Source organism: Columba livia, chromosome 4 (genome assembly GCF_036013475.1).
Source record: "Columba livia isolate bColLiv1 breed racing homer chromosome 4, bColLiv1.pat.W.v2, whole genome shotgun sequence".
Taxonomy (NCBI): Eukaryota; Metazoa; Chordata; class Aves; order Columbiformes; family Columbidae; genus Columba; species Columba livia.
The window spans coordinates 73,353,671-73,377,672 of NC_088605.1; the positions used below are offsets into that span (position 1 = coordinate 73,353,671).

A 24,002-nucleotide genomic window follows, 5' to 3' on the forward strand; every position below is an offset into this window, starting at 1 on the left:
CAGAAAGATAACAAGTACACGGCATTGTTTTCTCTCTAGCCTGTATGTGATGCAAATGCTAAAAAACCATGGCAGCCCTACCACAATAATACTTTTTAAATTATTCTTTAATAAAGCGCGCATTGCCACGCAAATTCACCGCTGGCCAGTCTCAAGCTTCATACTGAAAATGTTGTCGCACAATCAGGTTTTTTGAATATGCTGCTTTCTCCAGACAAAAATTGGCATCCTAGATAGCAAGAAAAGCAACAGTAGTGCATTTAAGGCGCTATAATGAATGCAGACGTGTTTCAGCGCAATGGGTTTAACTAATTACGTATCCATACTCCCCGGGCAGCCAATGCCACGTTTATTAATATGGTCTATCCCCTCATTAGAGGAGAAGGGCAGTCTGCCAAGCCTGCTCTGCTCCGTACTTCATGGGAGTAGGAGTCCTTAACATGTACACAACTATGCATAAATCTACACGATTTATTACTATGAGAAAAAAGAGCCCGGCTCAGAGCGGTCTGTTGATCTGTGCTGCACAAAACAAAGCCCCCAAGGAGCTCCAAGTGTCACACAAGACACCACTGCAAATTAAAATGATGAATCGATGACCTTGGCCCGTGTGCTGACAGTCTACGTTACTGTATCTTCCCTCTGGTGATGTTTTTGCCATACATTGAGGAACTCGTTTTGGTTTAGTTGCATGTGTCAATATGCAACTAGAACCAAGTTTCAGGCACCAGGCCTGAGCTCCTCGTTGCTCCTGTCCCGCGCAAAGGCGGACCCTTGGCTGCACCGCCGGCACCACAGGGACAGGGGCAAAGCCCTCGGCCTTGGCCCAGGCCCCCGCGTCCCGCACACCCCGCGGCTGACAGAGCGCCGCCGGTACTGCCTCCCAGGCGGAAGAACTCCTGACTAGTCCATACCCAGCCGCCGGCCGCGCAGCCACACGGGCGGGCGCGGGAACAGGGGCCGCTTCGGGCGGGAAGCTGCTCCGATGCCGAACACGGAGGCAGGCGATGCCCCGACCCCAGCGCGGCCCGACGTGGGAGAGTCCACCTCCCCCTCAACACGACCCCCGCCGGGCCTGACTGACAGGCGCGGGGCCGATTAACGCGCGGAGGGATACCGCGCCGCCGCGTCAGCTCACACATGTAGATCCGGCCGCCGCCGCCATTTCGTGGGAGGGCGGTGGCTGTCGTCAGCGGCGCGCGCCGCCGCAGCGGAGCGGCCGGTCCTGCTGGGGCGGCGGCGGGACCGCGGGGGCGCCGCCGCCCTCCCCGAGGTGCCCGCGGGCAGCCCCGGAACGTTCCTTCCCCCGGCCCCTCCCGCCGGCGCGGCACCGGCGCCTATCTCTCACGAGACCATCCCGCGCCTTCAGCGGTGTCGGGCTGCAGCGCGCGCGGCCGGCGCTCGCCCCGTTTCCCACCCGCCCCGCGCCGGGGGGTTTTGCTGGCGGCGCGTCTGCCCCGCCCCGCCCTGCCCTGTCCTTCCCTTCCCTTCCCGCCGGCTCCGCCTCCCGCGGCGTCTGGGCTCACTCGTCCTGTCTCCCGGGCGGGCGGCGCCTCTCGGCTTTCCCCCGCACCCCCTTCCTCCTCCCGGCGGTGACGGGAGCGGCGCGGCGGGCGGAGCGCTCCCCGGCTGGCTGCCCGCACGACTCTGCGCGGGCGCCCCCCTCGGCTGTTTCCGGAGGAAGGAGAAGCGCAGTTGCCCCCTCCCCCTCTCCGCCTTCCTCCCCCTCCTCCTCGCTTGCTCCCTCCCTCCCGGCCCCCCCTCGGAGCGGAGCGCGGAGTCACCGCGGCGCACAGACGGGCCCGGCGGCGGCGGCACTCGCACACAATGGCGCTCAAACGCATCAACAAGGTGAGCGCCGGGGCTGCTCCTGCGGCCTCCCCCGCTCGGGTTTCTTCTTTATTTTTGTGCTTTCCTCCGCCCGGAGGAGAAGGGCACGGCGGTGGGTGCTCCAGGCTCGGCGCGGGGGGGAAGGGGAGGCGGGAGGTCGGCGGAGCGAGGCCGGGCAGCGGGCCGGCTCCTTCCGGCGAGGCCGCGGCCTGGCCCGGGCGGTGAGGCCGCTTTCCCCGGGGCTGGGCCTGGAGCCTCGGCGGCCGGAGGGCGAAGGGGGGGCTCGGTTGGGCCCGGGGCGCGGGCGGCGCCGCTCCTGCGGGCGGGGAACGGCAGCTCCCGGAGACACCGAAATGTCAGCGCAACCCGGAGCGGCTGTGGCGTCGCCGCCGCCGCTCCCCCGCCGCCGGCCGGCCCGGATGGTGCCGGTCCGCATGTGCCGGAGGCGGTTTGTGTCCCATGGCGGCTCTCCCCGGGACAGGCAGCCGGCCTGTCGGGCCGCTCGCTCCCCTCTGCCGTGTAACTTCTTTCCCGCATTGTAAGATGGCGGCGGGTTCGCCTAGTTCGGGCTCTTTCCGGGATCTCTCGCTTTCTGCAATAACATGACACAAACACGCACACACTCCGCTCTCTCCTCGGCTCCGGAGCAGCTGCCGCGGTGCCATCACCCTCTCCCCGCCTTCCTCCCCTTCCACCCCGGGCCCGGCTCGGCCCTCCCGCCGCCCTCGCCCCCCGCGCCGGGCGGGAGCGCGCCCCGCGTTGCACAATCGGAGCCGGGTGGAGCAACTTCGCGGCTAACTCGGAAAAAATGCCGAGGTGATGAAAGGGGGGTTCGCCTTTTTGGTTTTAAAGCCTCTCCCGGGGGGGGAAGAGGCTCCCGACGTGAGGTTGCGCTGGGGCACTGGAGGGCTTGCTCGGGGTGTAATCGCGGTGGCGTTACCGGGAAGTCGCTGTTGGTCTGTGCTCCTACGCGAGCTACGTGGAGCACTTACGTGTTTCTAGAGCTGAGAGGAGTTTCTTGGTCACCTCTGCCAAGATGGCAGAAAGTCGGTGTGTCCTGGAATCGATGTACTAAACTTTGGAGCACAAAACACCTTTTATAGGCAGCGTGTGAAGTTTGCCACCTACTAGTCTTCCTGTAACATCCCATCTCTTGTGGGCATATTTTAGTCAAGAGGGGGCCATGTATAACTTATTAGTGAAAGGGTAGCTCTGTTATCCCTGAAAATTTGAAATCTGTTTCGGATTAGTGCTAGCTAAGTGAATTGTCTTTGAATTACGGCTGCATTATCACAGGAATTTCAGAACAATTCCTTTTGAATCTGCCATCAGAACTTGTTCCCCTGTGCTAGTGGATGATATCACTTGAGTTGAAGCACAGCTAGGATACTCCCTGGTATGCTTTGTCATCAGCTCGTGCTTATGAAACACATTTAGGCACTGCAGGTAAGAATTTGTTGTCAAATATAAACCAAGGCAAACCCCCACTTACGCAGTCATCTGGTGGTCACAACCTTAAAACGATTCAGGATGAGTCTTCAATCAATAATCTCGCTCTTTGACTTCAAGGTTTTGGCCTGTCGTGAGCAGCCTCTTGTCCTGCGTTGGTCCTTGCGCTCTGTGGCACTGTGTAGTAGCAAACTTCCTCCTTCCTTTACCCAGTGTCGAGTTTAGGCTTGGGGAGATGGTTGGGCAAGGGTTCTTGTGGTGTTTTTGTGTGTGTGTTGTTTTTAAGGTGCTATTTTTAATCAGTTTGATCACACCGTGCTACAAGACGTGTTTCCAAATTCACATAGAGTTTACAGTTTTGATTTTGTATTTGCCAGTTTGGGAAGTCAAAATGGTGATGTTTTGCTAAACTGAAACTATTGCTTGCAAGTTGCTCTCTTCCCAAGCATGGCTTCCGATATGAATGTTTACTCGGATTGAGGCTGAAATCCAAAAATAGCAGGGCCTATTTTGTAACAAGGTAGTTGTGGATTTAGATTTTGGTCTTGCCGACCGGTAAAGCCGGAGAATGGCACTCTGTCCCCAGTGAGGTGGGATCCCCTGTTTTCCAACCGTAAGGTCACAATCAGACCTTGAAACTCCTTGCTTCCTTGTAGTATGTTGTTGGCACTAGATCAGAACAGGCTAAAGAGAGACCGGGACCTCAGAACATTGTAATCACACATAGCTGGTTAGTCTGACTTGTGGTATTACCTGTCAGGGCTGGAATTCATTGTCTCCTGCAGCAAATGACATCGCAAAGGCACCAGCAAAAGTATTTTTGGTCTGTGTGGCCAACTACCTCTTCGTGGACTTGGTGTATCAAGCAGAATAGATTTTTTTATTATATTAGGTGAATCAGACTTTCAGACTGAGTCAGCGTGTCTAAGTTTAATCTGAAGTATGGTGCACATTCAGAATACAACCACTACTTGAAACAAAACTGGCGGAATTCTACTTTTGGGTTGGAAATGAAAGCACATGAGTATTCACATGTTATGTGTTCGGTCTTCTACTTCTGAAACACCCTTCATAAAGCTCTGTTCAAAATGAAGTAGTTGTCAGGTACATAGCCAGTCCCAGAATGATTTATGTTATGTTGGAACTCATCATCGCATCTGTGTCATCTGCCCCGGGGGCAGCCTGTATTCGATTGGCAAAACTCTGCTTTTATTGATACGACTTGCTGCGCACGAGTGGCAGTTATTTTAGTATAACAAGTAAGTGCTTTTGCCAAGGAATGATGTGAGCCTACATCTTAATTTTAACTCTTTCCTTTCATGAAGATGTTTTTTTTTTTTCCCTCAAGTTATCTTAAAGGCAATGGAACAAATTGATGTTGATTTATGAACTTGTATCTAAATGCTTGTGGCACGTTGTCCAAAGCGTTGAGTGCGCCCTGCTAAATGCACATCCCGTAATTGCTGCAGAATGTTGGCGCTTCAGGTTCGAATGATGATGATCTAGTAGCAGGGAAACCTTTATGTAGGAGTGGGGAATTGGGAGTGCATAAAATTGAGAAAACTTGAGAATGTCACATCATTGGTGTACATCCATTTTATCACTGCTATACGCATCCGTTAAAGCGAGGCAGTATAAAATGCCTAAGTGGTGATCTTGATAGGCTAAAAATAGAATTAATACAGGAGATGTATGCATGAAATGTCACATCTGTGAAATCCTTAAGACGACTTGTGCCTGTTGTGTTTTATATCCATTTGGTTAAGCATAACACAAGTCAGCATCGTTATGGAGGGGTATTTTATTAGAAAATCTTAAGTGGACTTGGAATCCTGAAAGCTAAATGCTGAAGGTGGCAAAACCATTTATCGCTACTTAAGTACAGATAGAAGGCTTCCCTTGGCAGTGGTGGAGAATAAATAACTCTTTTCCTCAAGGCTATAGGCTCCAGCATTATTCCTAGGCGTAGAATTAATTGCAACTTTAATCCCACTCTTCCAGATGTTCATATAAGAAATGCTATGAACTCTGGAGTGATCTGTAATATTTTTCAGAGATCGTGACATGCAGCAATGAAGGCAGCATGGCAATCTGCATTGGTTTAACCAGCTTTATATGCTGAGTGTGACATCCTATGGTGTGGAATATCCCTTTGGTCCATTGGGATCAGCTCTCCTGGCTGTGCCCCCTCCCACATTCTTGTGCACCCCCAGCCCGCTCGCTGGTGGGTGGTGTGAGAAGCAGAAATGGTCTTGACTCTGTGTAAACCCTGCTCAGCAATAACAAAAACGTCCCTGTGTTAGCAGCACTGTTTTCAGCACAAATCCCAAACACAACCCCATACTAGCTACTATGAAGAAAATTAACTCTATCCCAGCCCAAACCAGCACACACCTGTATTCAGGTCCAGCATTTACTGTTAGGGTCTTGGATGTCTTTTAAGAACTAGTCATTTTTTATGAGAGGGGAAAATTGATTTATGAGAGGGGAAAACTTCCTTAACTAGAAAGTTTGGACCACAATAACTGTTAATTGGGCATTGTGCTTGTGAAACAAATTCCCAGTTAGTATAGATCTTTAAATGTGTGTATTGGAATGAGGGAAGAAGGGGATCGTAATCTTCAGTAATTTACAGAACTGCAGAGATCAGTATTTCATTAGATGGGTACTTCTGGCATACCTTAAAAATGGAGTTCTCCAGCATGCTGAGAATTCGGGTGGGATAATGTACAGGGTAAAAAGGCTGTCCAGCCAACATTTTTATTTATGATCACTCCAACTTTTCAAGATCTGTTTTTGAGAGTAAGCCAGTGCTTTTGCTAGTATTCCCCACATGAGTTTCTCCTATAGAAGGGCTGATGTAGAACTGCAGAATGAGCTCCCTTCAACCGCCTCCCCAGTCTGTAACCACCTCCGAAGCACTGATGCCTTTCTTTGCACTCACACATTAATGGGTAGGGGAGGGGGAAGGATGTAAACAGCTGTAAGTAGCAGCTGTTGAATACAGAGCAGTTAAGCTGTGGAGGCCACCTCTAGCCTGGCATCATCCTCTACCCGCAGATGTTTTCTCTGCGTCCACTGGGTTGAACTGTTGAAGTAGAGAGAGGATGGATGTTCTTAACCTCGTCTGAGATGTCAAGTGACAGCTGGTAAGGAGGAGTGAAAAGGGTAGAGCTTTTGTGTAATTCAGGTTAGGGCATTGATATGTGATCTCCAATAAATCTTTCTGTTGCAAATATTAAGGTTTTGCCACTTTAACTGACTGCCCTGTGTTCTTGTGTAGGTCCCTCCCCTGTGCGTCAGAGCTGGCAGATGGGAACATGTGGTCTGTGCTTCAGCATTAGGTCCAATATCTCAGTGTAAGCTGACTTTTGGTGATAGTTTAGGCTAGGATGCTGTAATTTACACCCGTAGCAAAGGCTACGGGTGTGCATTTTCTCCTGTGACTGATGTGATGCAGTAACCTGCTAGTATAATATTAAAAAAAAAAATAAATTAGGGTAAGACATGAAAGCAGCAGTGAGAATGTATATCTGATTGTAGTCAGTAGTGCATTTTTATATGCAATTGCTTTTGTCAAGCTGGCTTTATCGGCAGAAGGTCTTAAACTGTGTTGAGTTGCACACGCTGAACAGTTTTGTGAAATTGAATCTAAACGCCTCAAACTCTAAATGGAAAGTACTGGAGCTTTTTTTAAAAGAAACTTTTTGTTCATTGGGCTTTTTATGGGGCACTGATCTGATCCATTAAATGTGGTAGGTTGTGTTGGGGAAGCCTTGCAGGAAAAAAACAAAGTTAAAATCATGCTCAAAAGTTAAAATTGGCGTTTATGCCCTTGGCAACTCCTTCTGAAACACTTGGACGTAGACAAGGTTTAATACTGAAAAATGAGCCAAATAGAGCATTGCAGGATTTGGGACTGAAAGCTAAATAGATAGAGGGGATTTTTAAAAGTTTTGTTTAAACATTGTTGAGAGCCTTTTTGCCAACAGTAAACTTAAGTATTGAGATTTTGTGTAAAGGAAGCCTTTGTTCTGAACCTCATCCCTTTGAGGTGAGTGATACGCTAGATGTTTTCAAGATCTCCTGCAGTTTTTTCCAGTGTAATTGTGATGGTTTTCTATTCCCATTTTAAGAAAGTGAGATGGAAGGATTCCTGACTGCTTTGCAATATGTTAAGGCCCAGTAAAAAAAAAAAAAAGGAGACAAATGTTTAATCCTTTCCACAAGCATCTGGACACCAGAGTTCCAAGCTGAACTGAGTGCAGAAGCTAAAGTGCTTTAGGTCTTCCTGACAGAGGGCATGAGGATTGTGTTTAGTGCTCGGTTAACTTTATAGAGAGCTTTCTCTGTAACCTGGAGTTAGATTGCCCAGGTGCTTGTCATGTCTGTGAGCTCTTCCAACAGTTCTTTTAGGTTTCTAGTAAATACGAGTGTCCTGCTCTCAGACAAGATTTCCAAACCTTTGCTGGCCTATTTGAGTAATAGTGCCAGATAGTTCTCAAAATCAGATAACTGCAAACCTTGTTCTTCCTTTTAGACTTGGTTTCAGTTTCTTCCTGCCTTGAATAATCGAGGAGAATCTCCTGAATGACAATTTGCCAGATAAGCAATGGCCCCTTTCCATTGCTCTAATTCAGGTTGCACTATGTTCATAAGTATGCTTTTAAACACTTTTTCCTTTTCTTTTTTTTTCCCCTTAAGCTTTTTAAAGACCTTTATGGACATCATTGTTCCCTCGATAGCTGTGGTGGAACTCAGCTGTAAAAGCAGCTGCACTCCAGAAACAGTTTTGTATTTTTTTCTTTTGTAATGCTCTATTGGCTCAATGTGAGCTGATCATGTAACTGCACCTAATCCTGTAGGCAGACCCCTAGTTCTGTATCTCTGCCACTGGCTGTTTAAAACGCAGAACCATTATGAAGGGTAGTTATACACAATAGCATAATATGATAGGGTAATTGTGCAGCTGTAGATAAGCTAGTAGAATCATCCTCACATAGTTGTGTTCATAGAATACACCCATATGGTATATTGCAGTAGCTTTTGCATGCATCTTTGGATTCATACAAAACAAGGGCTGGTCAAAGTCATGGCTGCTTTTTAAAAGGAAAGCTGACTTTCAGAGTTCTTTAGATTAAATAATGACATTTCAGAATAATACATCAGACTACGCCTAAACAATGAAGTGTGATTACAGATGTGGTGTTATTTGTTAGAATATTAATTCGATAACTTCTTGTTACACGATCCTCCTTTCCATACATTTCCTTGAGAACATGGAGAATTCTTGTACCTTTTTTCAGAAAGCACAGACTTGCTGAGGTTAAGTGCCCAATTGAGGCCGCTTGTGATTTCTACAGAAATTGGTCCTGTGTGCTGCCAGTCCCCATGGTTGTTGTGTTTTGGCCTGTGTCACATGGAGTCTGGGGCAGCGCGTGTGCAGACGCTGCTTCTGGTTGATGCGTCAAGTGCTGCTGCCTTACTTTGAACATAAACTCATTTCCAAGTTCATCGCCTCACAGTCGTCTGTATTGAATTGAATCTGTCCCTTTGTTTCCCAGTCACGCTGTTTCTTTTAGCCAAGTGCATCTTGCTGCTTCTCTTGTGGCCTGTTTGTACTAGTTACCTTCTTCTCTGAGGGCTCCATTGTAGTCTTGGGTTACAGAACCAAAGACCAGTGTGGTTCTTGCAGTGAAAAAAGTATTTGAAGTTCCAGGGTCTGATATCCAAAGCTTGGAAATGCCAGAATTAAAATAGCCAGTTATTGTTGAATGGATAGGTAGTTAGTCAGTGCTTTACTTCACACTTTGCCCGTCAAAATGCACAGGCCTCATCCTACACTGAGCATATGTGTTCGAATAGCTCTGTTATTTCCAGGGAATGGTAATTGTTGTAGTACTTCAGAATTGGCGTGTGTAAAGCAGGCAGATTTTCTTCATGTTGAGTAAGACAGCTGCTGTGGGTTTTGTTACTTTGGGGAAAACAAGCCATGCCTTTGAGTTCAAAGCACAACTACAGGTGTGTAGTTGCCACCTTCTTTCTGAGTCTGTTCCAAATGCCTTCAGTGAGAGACCAGGAAAGCAAACTCAGTAACTGAGCTCCTTTTCAAGTTGGATCTGTCCAGCTACGGAGGTGGACTCTGCAAAAGGTTGGAACGTACAACAGAGAGCCATTTTAGCTGTGCTGACTGAAATTCGCTGAAAACCATTACCTGCATTGTACACCTTCCAGATTTCAGAGCAGATGAGAAGAGCTGTAGACAATGTTCTCGTTCACAAAGGGCTTGTGTACTAAGAGGTAGGTTCTTCGGAAAGATAACATGTAGTCATCTGAGTAGTTTGTATCACGGCCCAAGCACACAAAGTGATTTAATTACAGTTGCGCAGCAGTCTGGCATTTCCTTCCTTGAGCGTGAGGCTTAAAACATTAATATTTCCATGTTTGTCTTGTAATATACCATTATTATATTGTTGCATTGTACAAACAATATGCAGTGTGTAGCCCGAAAATTGTAGTACTAAAGGCTTGAGAAAGGAGAACCATGAAAAATAGCGCAAGCAGAATAATCAAGATAGGGACAATCACAACTGTTACATTCCTGATGATGTTTTGGGTTTCTTAAAAACTGTTCTGTGCTTTTTGGCCCTTGCTGCTTTCTGTGACTGTTCTTCATGTGTTTTCTTGGCATATTTGTTCTGGCTATTTTTTTTTTTTTTTTTTAAACAACAGAAACCTACATCTTTCTGTATTGTGCACTGTCATTATACGTTGTTTTTATCCATTTATTGTCAGCCATAATGCCAGCTTGTTGGAAAGGGATAATTTTCTGCTGGTTACACTTACGTTGCGATGTGTATTGTGCCCCTGCTTTCTTATTCAGCTTAGAAATTCACATTCAGTGTTCTTTCAAACTGTTATTTTCTGCTTCTAGGGGTAATTAATTTTCATGCTGAAATGAATGTTGCAAATGCAGGTGTGTGGGATGAGGCAGTAGTTCTTTGCTGGTTGACACTTCTTAATCTTCAAACAGGCTTAAATGTTCTTCCCCTCCCTTTATAGCTGCTTCCAATCCTTCTTTTTTAAAGCTGGTTTCAGCTGTGAGCTAATGAGTAAGACTAATGCAGTGATGAATTTTTGGATGCTTAGAGTTTGAAATATCCTGTTTAACACAGGCAATGTTAGACAAGCACTCAAATTAATAAATGTTGATTTTTAAAATTACTATTATTATTATTATTTTTAATTACCTCATTTTTATTTAAACTTCTGATTTAACAGGATATTGCCTTTCATGCCCTCCAAGGTAGAATGAGTTACTGTGTGGAAACTTAAAGCAAATTAACCCAGTTTTTTGCATTATCCTTTCTTGACTACAAACCAGAAAGCTGCAATATCTGAGTTTAGCAAATAATTGTGTTACAAACCGGTATTAAATCTGTGAGTTTATGCCTGTGGAGGAAACATGAGTGATCTTCTGCCACTGTGCATTTCAGTCAGCTGCTGCTACCATTAAAAATAAGCCCTGGCTATTTCCAGCTTAAACTAGAAAAACGTAGCAGTTGTGCTACAGGGAGTATGAATTCTGAGAAATGGGAGGAAAAGGAGCCGACCCTGCTGCTGCTCTACTTGGTACCTTGAGAAATGCAACTGGTTCCCTGAAGTTATTTTCCTTCACTGCCTTACTTATGCATACTTGGATGAGGTATCCTTTAAATTTTTGTCACCCTTTAAATGAGTTCTGTAATCTTTAAAATATCTGGTAGAGAGGAGTTTTTAGCAGCTTTGCTGTCAAAAGAAAAACACTGGTTTGTAAAAGGATTGTAGTCCTGTATTCACACTCGCACATCCATGTTTTGGATCGTCACTTGAAGTATAAGCCAGATTTTCTGTATTAGTTATCATAGAATAATTTTTAATAGACTGTAAGTTACATAATTTACAATGTGTGATCATTGTGATTGTGCAAAACAGGCACATCAGTTAGCTTTTATAAGCATTTTCTTTTCCTTGAAAGTACAGCTGTATTTTTTGTTGGCTTTTTGATGAATGTGTGAAGAAAGAAGATTAAGATCGTGGTTGTTTCACCAGTAAGATTACAAATTACTACACACTTAACGTGAAGCTGGCAGAAGCTGTGGCACTGCATTGGTGTTAAAGCAGGTCTGGCTGTTGCTATATTTCCAGTTATCAGTTTTCCAAAGCTACAAAATTGTACATGTATTGCTTTTTGTACGTCCTCTAACAGCAGCATTGGCACTTACTCCTTAAACAGTGTTTAAATCTGTAGAATGCTAAGTGACTAATCATCCCTGTGGGGAGGTGGGAACTATCACAACTTTATATTTGGAAACTGGGACACAGAAATGATGATATGCTGGAGCTACGCTGGAAACCTCTGGCAGTGACGGAGCCTACTAGTCACAGTTGTAATTCAAGACTAAACCTTTCCAACAGGCATGTAACACATCATTCTGAACCAAATTTGGCTTATTGTTTCTGTGTGAAGTTTTGGGAATTTGCTTCTTGGCAGTTTATATCTTTTTTTCTTAAGGCACCTGCAAAGTGAAATACTAGAGCAGCCGACTTGAGTCCAATGTGGGTTCTGTCTGGGGATTTATTAGAGAGTTTAGGGCGTGGATTAGTGCCTCTTGACAACAGAAAGCACTACTGAAACTGAACGTAAACAGAGAGAAGCAAAGTTGGAGGTAGTAAGCAGTGCAGCAGAAGGAATATTAGAAGCATAAAGCCCTTATATGTAGAAATTCCACAAAACAATGCTTGGGAACCTTGAGTTCTAAAATACCCATTAGACTCTTTGTAAAATGAAACGTGATGTGGACTTTACCTTGGTGAGGAATTGGGTGAAAGCAGGGGAATGATTATGAGCTGATTTTTTTTTAATTAGCTCACGGAAATGATCAAGCTTATTTTTGCCATCAGAAATATTTTTCAGATTAAATCTTTTCCTGGTACAGAATAGTAGCTCTTGATTGCTGAACTGCGGAGGGTCAGTTTGTGTTTCCGCTGCTGAGTGGGAAGCTTTTAAGAAGAAAATAAAGCAAAACATAAAAAGTTCCTCCTTTTCCTTGACTGAAATGCTTCAACTGGGCTCCAGATGTCACAGCTCGTGTGCCTCTGGTTGTTGAGTTTCCAGTTAGTCCAGTTTGCAGCTTTACTCTTTTGACCATACTATCGGAGAGAAACAAACACAAGAATGCTGCCGCCACAGCTTTTTCTTTCTGAATTTAGTGGATAAACGGTTTGCTCTGTGGTTGAAATGCGAGTGGTGTATTGTGTGTTCCCAGCCTCACCTGTATTTTGAGCTGCTTTGTTTAGCACAGTTTTTTGGTGTGGTTTGGTTTGTTTTTTACAGAAATGGTTTGGGCTGGACAAAACTTTAGTCATTTTGCTTATGAAAAATCACTGCTTGTGTGTTCTCTAGAACAGTTCAAGTAACTCTGCATGGATGTATATTTTGAAATGGCTGGAGACTCAAATGTTACAACCGTGTTTCAGCTTGTAAATTTTTCTTAATGTTACTGGAGGGGTTTTTGCACACATTTTTTCACCAGAATTTAGTAAATTTTTGCCTTGCATTTGCAATCCTACGTGTATTTGCTTGTCCTAGTTGGATTACTAATATACTCTAATTTTCCTGCTGTGTTGAAACGCCGTATTTTTACCTTGAGTACTAATTTCTTAGACTTAGCTCTTAGAACTGTCTAGTCTAACTAACGCATGTTCCTGGGACAGTCCACTTCATGCTGTTCTTTTCTTGCCCCTCCTTGTCTCAATGCTATTCATTTTTATAGTTTTCATGAACTGCGTGAAAAGCCTTTTCATAGTTCGCAGTCCCTGTGATAGTCTTAAAAAATAGGATATGATCTTCTTCCCTGATTAATTAAACAACCCAGTAATAACTACACAACTACATTAGTATAGTAACATTTGTGTCTTTGTGCTTATTCTATTGCTACGACATTTAAGGGACGAAAGATCCAGTGGAACTTTTTTCTCTCGGGTTTTGGGAACAATTGATCATTCGTAGAATTGGAAAACAAGAGAAATAAGCCTGATTAACAAAATCTGCTGTATTTGTTAAATGGGAAACTAAAAATATCCTGAAATTTAGAAGACCTTTCTTCTGAAGGTTGTTTTATATTCCTTGCATTTGCGTGGACAGTATAAATCTAACTTAGCATTTTTTCTGGAGGGTGCTGAACAATATATGGACCTAACAAGTGATATTTTTTGGCAGAAATACGTCTACCACAGGGACTCAAAATAATAACTGGGGAGTGCAGAGAAATGTCCTCAGAATGGATTTACTGTGATGATCTGGACTTCTAAATAACAGCAGCAGTGAAATGAACCGTAATATTAACTTCATTGTGCCATTGTTGATACAGTTCTGGTTTACAAAATAGTCCAATGTCAGTGCAAAAATGAAACTTGGTTAATTGGAAAGTTCATCAAAAATAGCGTGTGTAGGGAGGGAAAATGCAGGAATAAGGGTGTTCTGGTGTGTTTGTTTGGGAGAGGGGGGTGTTTGGGTTTTCTTGTTGTTTTTTCTTACTGTGTGGATTTCTCCATGTTGAAGCAGTGCTATTCTTGCAGTGTTTGCAGGAGCCGTTGTTCTAGCAAAGAACATGTTGAAGTTACGGGAAACATATTTTTTCCCTCACTTCATATTGACTTACACTTATTACATTTTTATCAAGTGCAGAATTTGTGAAACTTAAGGTATGTACATTAGGATCCTCCCAGACAAAACAGCTGTCTGATGCAAATGTGCATATGTTTCCAGTATAATAGGTATGCCTGGGTATCTTAAATGTCTGAAAAAGTAATGGAAAGTTCATTTTTTAATGGCTTGTATAGACTTGCAGCAAAATAACTTGTGTGCAACTGTTAATATATGGGAGAGGGATTGAAGGTTTTCCTGTTTCTCATGACTTCCAGATGTCTTGACAAGTGAAGCTGTTCTTAGATTCAGAAGAGAGCAGGGAAGAGTATAAATTCAATTTTAAAAGACACTGTCCAAGCAAGTAACTTGCTGAGCGTTTAAATGAAGTAATACTGAGCTGCTTTGACTAATCCCAGCGATCTTGATACTACACAAGGAAACCTCCATCCGAAGTTTCTGTTTTCATTTCTCGCTGTAATGGGGGAGGGAGGGAACTGTTTCTGGAGCTCAGTTGTTCAGAATTTTAAAGGTATTATTGTCTTAAATACCAAGTTTAAAATTAAACATACAGATATTTTCCCTGATTCCAACAGTTGTCTGCGTCTTTAATTTTCCTGTCTCCTTTGATCTATGCAAGATGTGTCCCTGATGGGGGTAGTGAGGAACAATGAAACTTAAGTTTCCGTGTTGGTTTGGTGGGGATTTTTTTGGTTTTTCTTCCTGTTCTGAGCCTCAGCATCAGGTGGTGCACTACACAGTGCTTTCTGTTTAATGAAGACTCATCAATAGCTTTCTCTCTTCCCGCTTCAGGCTTCTCTAGCTAAGACTGAATCCTGATCAGAAAGTGATCAGACTTGGCCCACTTCAGGCTCTGTATCCTGCTCTTATTTCTGTCTTTCAGCAGGAGTGTCTTTACAGTTGTGATATTTATTTGGAAAAGCATAGTCATTGTAGCTGTTTACCTTCGTAGCTGGTTTTGGCGATTGTTGTCTTTTATAAAGGCATTTTTGACACTGATCTAGCGGTTCTTGTAGTTATTGCGCATTCTCCTGTGTTTGTATATGGGAAAACTTAAAGGTTTTTGCTGGACATGAAGTGAAAATGACTAAGTTCATTAGTGTTTCTTCTCTGAATAATTTATTTTATTGTTCTTTTTTTCCTAAAGGAACTTAGTGACTTAGCCCGTGACCCTCCAGCACAGTGTTCAGCAGGTCCCGTTGGAGATGACAGTAAGTAACCCTTAAGTTTCATGTGTTGCTCTAACTCAAAGCATATCATGCATAGATAATAATGCGGAGTTTTTCTTTTGTAGTGTTTCATTGGCAAGCCACAATTATGGGACCTGTAAGTATTCGAATTCTTGTGATGTAATATTAAACTAGTAGTTCTTATTCAGGTGGAAACTGTGGGGTTTTTTGTTTTACTTTGTAACTCCCCTTATCAGGCCCACGTGTTTCAGCTGAGATGATCCTCTAGAGCAATGTTAGGCATTATCACTTAATATCTAGAAACTTTGCATTTAACTTTTTCTGAAGTTTGAATCTAACATGAACTTTGTAGTAGGAGCTGGTCTCAGTGTTAAGAGTTAGATGAGATGCTTTTGTGTGGATTTTGGAACAGGGAATCCTTATTTGGTCTGGTGTCATGTACTGAGATCTTGAAAACATATCTAGATATAGGAGGGAAAAAGTCACTGAAGTGTTAGGTTCCAGTTACGCCTGGAGGAAAAAATAGTGTTAAATGAAACCTGAATGTGACTCTTTCCTTGTTAGAGTAAAGAAGGCAAATGTTTGCCTTTACTGAAAAGGTAACCTGCAAACACTTGGCATCTGGCGTTCTCAGGGCTGGTTATCTATATTTAGAAAACAAAACCTGCTGTAACTTGAGAAGACAAATATTGGATGCCAGTAGACCTGCAACCACAGTGCGGTGCTTCTGGTGAGGCTACGGAGTAGGAATTAAATATCAGTGTTGCTGAATTGCCCTGACTTTATAGCTACTAGTGTGGTTTTAGGACCACGATGGAAAATGTGTCTATTACAGGTTCACCTGACTGGAAAAAATGGCTCTCCATTCCAAAGTCCCTGATCCCCATTGATTTTAACTAGGTGCTTCAAGAAGATTAATTTGTTTAATAGCTATATTAATGTTTAAAAGGCAAAGAATGTTCTGCACTGTACTGAATATGATTTTATGTGGCTGGTGTCTGTGTGGCCATAAGGTGTTAAACAGCAGTTGTATTTAAATTGAGATTATTGTTTTTAGCTTCCTCTTCTGGTTTGGGAATGTACAGTTTTTCTCCTCATATAGTTTTGTGGTGTCAAAAGGTCCGCATTCCTGTTTCAAGTCTGGGCAGTATCCTGACAGAAGTGTGGTGTCAGTGGTTCTGGTGGTCCCGTGGTGTTGCTTTGTGCCTTTAATAACAGACAAGGATTGTAGAACCAGTCACCTGGCTTTCCACCTCTGCAGTGCGATATTATCCAGGCTGGGGTTTTCTTAGACGTGAGAGAGCGTGCGTTGGTCTAACACATTCTGAGAGGGGTTTATAATTGCTAAAATGTATCTGCAGTTCAGGGGTTGCTTTCTGGCTCCTCAAGGCCTCCCGTAGTATTTATTGATCAAATGGAGGTTATGTCTTGGCTGCGAGGTTTTCAGCAGAGTTTGGAGAGGGTATAACCTGTAAGTTTTCAGGTTTGAGTTGCTTGTCTTGTGATGCAGAATTCTATTTTCTGGTATATAAGTAAGATGGAGTTATTTCCTTACACTGGTGAGAAGTTCTCACAATGAATGTGAAATAGTAATGTTAATATGAGTCTTCAGATTAATTGTGAAGTTCTTAGCTCTATTTCAGAAATTTAGTTGTAGTTTCAAGTAAAAACTTCTTACATCTTCTCATAACTAGTAACTTACGCAATCCCTATTCAGTTACTCCATGTATTCTCTGCTTATTATCAGCTTTGCTTACTTCCACATGGTGCTTTCCTGCTCATAGTTAACACCCGAACCAGTTATCCTCATAATTGTTTCCTTGGCGCAGGGAAATGTGAAATACTCTTCCATACTAGATGACAATGAATTTCTCATACAGAAAGGGAGGGAGATTTCACTTTAATCTTGATGGGAGGTTTTTTTGTTTGGTGCTGGTGGGGTGAGGTTTTTGATTTTGTTGTTTTGGGGGTTTTTTGCAAGGAACAAGAATTAGCTGTGTATTTGTAGGTGTTCTGCAGGGCTGAACAACGCCTAAGCTAAGGACAGAACTTAAAAGGGGATGGAAGGCCCTTGGAGCAGCCCATGGCCACTGTAAGCTTGGGTGCTCGTAGCAAATAAGCTCCAAACACAGAACTTCTCTGTACTGACACTTCTTGGAGCTATCTCAGAGACTTGTGGATGCTTGTGCCAAGTTGTCCTGAGTGGATCGTTAAAGCAGCTGTTTTCTACAAAGCATTAGCTCAAGGAGGTCCATTCAGAAAGTGACCTGTACGTGTTCTGTAGCGCTAACCTGAGGAAGTAGTAATTGAATTTTAATTGCATCTCTCTTGTATTAATGGATTAAACAGTTCAGTTGCTTAAATAACTTTTGTTTAAAAACAAGATCTTCAGCGATATTTAGTCCTAAAGATGGTAATAGGATGATTATTTGTTTACTTTGACAGAATGACAGTCCATATCAGGGTGGTGTATTCTTCTTGACAATTCACTTTCCTACAGACTACCCTTTCAAACCACCTAAGGTAAGTATTGCTTTCTCATTTGTGAAATTAGTTCCTTTAAAGAACCAAGTACAGGACAAACTGTCAGCATCTGTGTTGTAACATTCTAAAGTTCTCACTTCCTTCACGCATTCTTACAGTATCTTAGATGGCTATGTCCCTTTCCGACTACCACAAGAATGAGTGTGTTGGCATATATTTTAGGAGCAAATTCATATATATTCTTGGTTTTATTTCTCGTTTTCTTAATTGATAGGAAAACTCATTAGCTTTGTGTTACTATAATAAAATTCTTGCTGAGGGGACTGTCAGGTCTCACAGCGTAGCTGTTTGGGTTGTTCAATAGCAATGTGACACTATGGATAGGGATTAACTTGCTGAGCGCCTGAAATCAGGGAAGATGGCATCTGTTTGGCATTAACTGCAAAATATGCTCTTCTTTGCAGCTGTATCAGCCACTAGCATTGTCTTCCAAATTTCAGTCAATATGAAGTGCACACTTGGAGTCACCACAACGTGTGAGGGCTTTTTTAGCTCTGTGATAGCAGTGGTACTGTGGTTCAGGCACGTCTCTCGAGTGTCTTCATCATGACGCAGGCACCTGTTATCAAAACACAGCCTCACATGTGCCCTCTCTCTGGAAATAGAGGGCCTGGTGAATGGAAACTGAGAAGTTGTGGCTTGGGGTGCATTTCCATGAATTTGATGCAGTTTAGCTGCTTAATCTGTTTTCTTTTAGAGTAAGTTGAGTTGACTGATAACTTGGCTGAGGAGAAAGGGTGATGTCATGATGGGTGATGACCAAAACACACTCTTCATATTTTTTTTTGTTGCAGGTTGCATTTACAACAAGAATCTATCATCCAAATATTAACAGTAATGGCAGCATTTGTCTTGATATTCTAAGATCACAGTGGTCTCCTGCTTTAACTATTTCTAAAGGTAACTTTTGTGAAGGAGAAATACTTCCATCTTGTGTTGAATACTGTGCTTCTAGCTTTGATTGTCTGGAGTTCTTAGTCATCTCTTGATTTCCCTTACTCATTCTAGCCTGTGTTTTGCCAGTTTGATAACGCTACTTTCCTGCGTTTTTAACGGATATTTGTTTATTCTAACATCTTCTGCTATATGGCTGTTTAAGGCTTTATCAGGCCACTTAGTTGCTTTAGTATTATTATCAGAGCTTATTTACTAGCTTGATCCTGGAGGAATCTGCCAGCGTTTGGATTGAAACAGGGCTGTGGGGGTGCTATTTGAGCTAAGGCTGTGAAGCTGTTTGTTTGCAGCTGTTCATGTAGATACGTGTTTGTATATTAAAGTCAGTTTTTAATAATGAAATCTGCATTGTTTTTTGACTGAGTCTGTCTAGAATTACATGCAGAGTTGTATTGTCATAACTCTGTGGTAGATGTACAAAACTATTAGTGATGCACACTGCTTTTTGCCACTGTGCGCTGGCATTGTATTACGTTACTTCATCAACTTAGCTCACTGATTCTACTTCAGGATAAATTGCTGTTGTGCTGCAATAGAAGCTTTGTAGCTTTCCTCATTTTACAATAGCAAATAACAATTAATATTCAGATATTTTCATGATGATCAGATTTTGTTTTACCTGAAAGCCACTAGTCACTGTGGCTTCAAAAGATCCATCAAAATGCTCCTTTTTGTATAGAACTTGTAATTCCTGTCTGTCATAGAGTAGGTTTGTGATTTGAACGTGGATTCCCTACATGTTAGTAGGGAACTATTTTGCACTATTGTTTTTCTTTCAAAGCTACTGTGAGGGTAGAGGGTCAAGTCCTCATAGCTGCCTACAAGTGTTACTACTTTATTTTACAACATGTATAGTTTTATCGGTGCAGATCAGGGTATTGCTACCTTACATACAACAGGGAAAGAATTCAGTCTGATTTAAAAAAAAAAAAAAAAAAGAAAAAGTTTTAGTAAATCAAACCATGGAATGTGCTGATCATGAGCATATATAATAACATGCTTTTGTTGGCTGTTGCGTTTTAGTGCAAGGGACAACAGTGCTGTTCTCATGTACATACTGACAGCGCTAAGTATTGGGAAATAGGAAACAAATAGTTCTTACAGACTTTTAAGTCTTCCTGGGCTTTTTATTTAGAGTGGATTATGAATTTATTTTGGCCATACATCAGGAAAGTGCTTTTTAGGTCCTCTCCTGCGCCGCCATTGTGCTAATGCAAAGATCTGTGCTCCATTCTTTGAGATTGTTGCTCCTGTTTTGCTATCGAGTATTGTCTTTTTTTGTTTTACAGTTCTCTTATCCATTTGTTCACTGTTATGTGATCCAAATCCAGATGACCCACTAGTGCCAGAGATTGCACGTATCTATAAAACAGACAGAGACAAGTAAGTACAGAGTTGTGTAAGACTGATATTTTAACACAAGTTTTGAAGAGTGCATTGTCAGGCAGCAGTTGTGTTGAGTGAGCCTTTTGTCAGAATCTGGGATGGGGAGAACTTGGGTGTCAAAGAAGTACCTATTCTTGGTCATCCCTAATGTAGAAACAAAGGGACTCAGTGTCTTTGGAGTTGTGGGTGAAGGAGACTATGTTTTTCTCATTTGCGTGTCAGTGGTTTAAAGTATGTATTGCATAACATTTTGTTTACCATGCATAAAGATAGTTAGATCTTCATACTGAGGAAAAGAGGAAAAGCTTTGTTATTTTGATGCTTTCTTTTGGTAGCAGCTTGGTCTTTAATTTTGGTGCTCCCCTTGAAAAAAAGGCTTCAGAACTTTTTTCCTATCTGTGTTGAAAAAACCCTTTTTTCCCCTTATGTGTTTTTAACATTTTGCACAGATAGAATTATGTGAAGTAGACTTTATTTTTGTTTATATATATATATTAATGCTAAACATACTTGTCCAATTAGGTACAATAGGTTAGCAAGAGAGTGGACAGAGAAATACGCTATGCTGTAGGGTAAGAAAATCTGCACATGATGGTGCATTTAACCAAACGGAAACTTGTCAGCACTTGGGTGCTGCATGCTCTAAGGCACTGGATTAACTAACAGATAATGGATGCACCAGTTACTGAACTTGGATATTTAACAGCTTGATCTGTGGTTAGTGTGAAATGGATTGGCTAGTCACTATTTCTCACAGATACTGCTCTTGCATGGCCAAAAAAAACCCCAGATAGTATTAAATAATTGTTGAGTTTTAAGCCAGCTTGTCAGCTTATTCTGGTAAGTATTTAGCAAGATTTTACTCAGAATTTCATTGAAAGTGATGCCCTGCAGGAAGACCTCATGTGTAGACATGGGTGAATTTAGACAATCCAAATTCCAACTTTTGTCTGTCTTCTATATGTAAGCTAGGAAGATGTATGGGGATCGTGTTCTGCTTGTATAGTTGAAAATTAACTTCTTACTGACAAGCATGGAGTTAAGTAAAAACTAATTGTCAGCTTAAATCCTGTGGAAGTAGTGTATGTAAATATCTTTTAATGTCCTTTTAAAAAGTTGAATAGTATATTCATGTGGAAACAGAATATTAAGTGTGAAGAAAGGCTTAATGTTGTTTTTACTCTAAAATGGGAAAACTGACATTTTGTATCCAATGATATTAATTAACCCAAGTAATCTTTACTTATGGCATGTGATACTCTGTAATCTTTACCTAAGGTGAGTATTTAAATGAAACGCTCCCCTTGCCTCTCCCACCCCAGGTGGTCTCCATTCCTTCCCTTTCGGTAGTTTTTCACAGCAGACTTCTAGCAAATCTGCTTGTCTTGAATTTGAAGTGTTTCATATAAATTAGAGAATATTCTAGTTAGTCCAGGTAGGGAGTCGTTTGGTTTTTTCAGTTCAAGTGTATCATAGTATAGAAGACGACTTCTCTTGGTGTGAAGAGAATAGGGAGGTGGGGATAAAGTGATACTTAGTCATTAACTGCTCAGGAAATTGTCGTTTTCATGCTGACACCAATCCCTCTTTTACCTGCAGGTACAACAGAATATCTCGGGAATGGACTCAGAAGTATGCCATGTGATGCTACCTTAAAGTCAGAATAACCTGCATTATAGCTGGAATAAACTTTAAATTACTGTTCCTTTTTTGATTTTCTTATCCGGCTGCTCCCCTCTCAGACCTCATCTTTTTTATTTTTTTGTTTACCTCCTTCCATTCATGCACATGCTCATCTGAGAAGACTTTAGTTCTTCCAGCTTTGGACAATAACTGCTTTTAGAATCTGTAAAGTAGTTACACAAGAACAATTGCCCAAGATTCAGAATTTTTTTTTAATGGAGCATGTGTATTATGTGGCCAATGTCTTCATTCTAACTTGGTTATGAGACTAAAAACAAACATTCCTCACTGCTCTAACAGATACTGAAGATGTCACCTGAAGGGGGGAGGGGAGATGGATGTTCAATTTTCTCCCATCAAAGAAGTAACATTGCTGTAGCAACATCCATCTTGTTTCAAAACCTTCCAGTGTTAGAGAACTGAGGTTTTATTATACACTTTTGCTCATAACTGATGTGTCTGGAGAATTGGTACTGAATCTATAGCATCAACAGAACAGAAAATGTGATGTATCTTATGCATGTCAATAAAGGAATGACCAGTTCTTGTTTTACAGAGAATGGAAATTGGAAGTCAAACATCCCTTGTACTCCAAAATAGGGTCTAAGAACATTTTTGTAATTCATTTAAATTTTGTTAGGAGGCTTGGAGCTATTAGTTAATCTGTCTTCCAAAACACTGTTTAATATAGCACTGAATAAATGATGCAAGTTGTCAGTGGATGAGTGATCAACTAATAGCTCTACTAGTAATTGATTTATTTTCTTCAATAAAGTTGCATAAACCAATGAGTTAGCTGCCTGGATTAATCAATATGGGAAACAAAATCTTTTGTAAAAGCAAAGCTGGTTTTTGTATATACTGTTGGGATTTGCCTCATTGTTTAACATCAAATAATGATGTAAAGTTCAATAGAGTGGATCTTTTGCCATTTTCAGTTATAATGCTCAGTCTGTTGCAGGTTGACACATTGTTCGGCCTGATGTATGCAGAATTAATAAGCTAACATAGTAGTGTAGCCGTAGTCGGGTGCTACACGTGGTGCTGGGAGCCCAGCGTTCAAGGATGGACTTGGGACCCAGCAGATCTGAAGTGGTGTGTCACGGAGACCCTTCCTGATGCACCCCTGTTTGCTGACTGAGAACCTTTTTCTTCACCTTGTACACTTGACAGCTGAAAGATCTTAATGTGATAGTAATGATGAGGCAAAAAAAAATATAAAATAAAGTACTGTTTTGATGTGGGAATTGTCATGAGGCTGTGTTGAAGTGACTTTACTATGTGGGATGTTCATTACCATTGAAAAGGACTTGTTCAGCCATGCTGCCATTTGCGTTGATGACTATTTTAATACAACAGACACTTTCCTCCCGTCAGGTGACTAAACGTGGATAAAGACTCATTGCTATTGGATCTTTGTTCTACAGGAAACGTTGTCTTGTGCCATTAGCTTATCTCTGCAGCAACAAGGGCATTATTAAACATCCAGCTCTCCTCTTTCCTGCCCTCTTCCTTCATATTTTTCCCTGTATAATTTTTTTTGCTCTCCTTTTTTAACATCCGTAGCTTCATTTTCTCTAGTCTTGTATTATCAGTTTATTGTGCATCTGTGACTTCACACTGGCACCACTTTTGCACTGCTTAATAGTTATGTACATTCTGATTCCTTGTCCCCACATGGATGTGGAAAGCTAGATGTAAAATAAATGTTAAACCTTAATTTTTATAAAAATGTGAATATGTAGTTTGGACATGGTTTGTTCTGGTTCTAAGCTATGAAGGTGAACTTATAAGTCTAGCTGGCTTGAAATTTAGAAACCTGGGCTCTCTTTAACAGCGCTGAAATGATGTTCTCAAATTTAAGTTGCAGTTTGTGCAGTATTTCTGCTTCGCTAACTGAAGATATTTTTTGCTTACACCGTTTTGCTGGAAAAATGGATATATTTAAAATGCAGCTGCCAGTAACATTACAGCTGAGATAAACACTTATATTTCTAAGCTTGCAAACGTTGCTGTCACCTTTTTGGTAATTGTGTTAATTTGATGCTCGTTACTTTGTTTTGTAGTCTTAGCTGATGAAATCACATGATCAGCTAAAAAAATGTGAGGTGTGAGGTATCAGGTTTATAAACTCAACAAGATGTGGATGAGGAAGGGTCAGGGAAGGAGAATATAGTAAAATATGACATGGAAGATGGAAATCCTGTTTGGACCACTGTATAGTTCTCTTGTACATCCATAATGCGGTATTTCTGTGA

The 24,002-nt window shown here is 42.2% G+C and overlaps 1 protein-coding gene and 1 long non-coding RNA gene across 3 annotated transcripts; one reads left to right on the forward strand and one right to left on the reverse strand.

Annotated features, from left to right (window-relative positions):
* The first annotated feature begins 1,271 nt into the window (after positions 1-1,271).
* UBE2D3 (ubiquitin conjugating enzyme E2 D3) lies at positions 1,272-22,997 on the forward strand. 2 transcript variants are annotated; one of them, XM_065062848.1, is made up of 8 exons: positions 1,605-1,851; positions 15,135-15,198; positions 15,282-15,313; positions 17,623-17,700; positions 18,516-18,621; positions 19,965-20,058; positions 20,584-20,633; positions 21,661-22,997. In XM_065062848.1, the coding sequence occupies exons 1-7, from the start codon at positions 1,828-1,830 to the stop codon at positions 20,630-20,632; spliced, it is 447 nt and encodes a 148-aa protein (XP_064918920.1). In that variant the 5' UTR covers positions 1,605-1,827; the 3' UTR covers position 20,633; positions 21,661-22,997. The 2 variants fall into 2 exon arrangements, with proteins under 2 accessions (XP_064918921.1, XP_064918920.1); XM_065062849.1 differs by lacking the exon at positions 20,584-20,633 and having other exon boundaries at positions 1,272-1,851.
* On the reverse strand, positions 1,846-2,902 carry LOC135579453 (uncharacterized). Its single transcript, XR_010472593.1, has 2 exons — positions 2,823-2,902; positions 1,846-2,422 (listed from the first exon to the last, which is right to left on the reverse strand). It is a non-coding gene; the product is annotated as an uncharacterized LOC135579453 (long non-coding RNA).
* Positions 22,998-24,002: the final 1,005 nt, after the last annotated feature.

Coding starts and splice junctions, on each gene's coding strand:
- UBE2D3 (XM_065062848.1), top strand. CDS start 1,828: ATGGCGCTCAAACGCATCAACAAG. Junction 15,199..15,281: donor AGGTCCCGTTGGAGATGACA/GTAAGTAACCCT, acceptor TTTCTTTTGTAG/TGTTTCATTGGCAAGCCACA. Junction 20,059..20,583: donor TATAAAACAGACAGAGACAA/GTAAGTACAGAG, acceptor TTGTCCAATTAG/GTACAATAGGTTAGCAAGAG.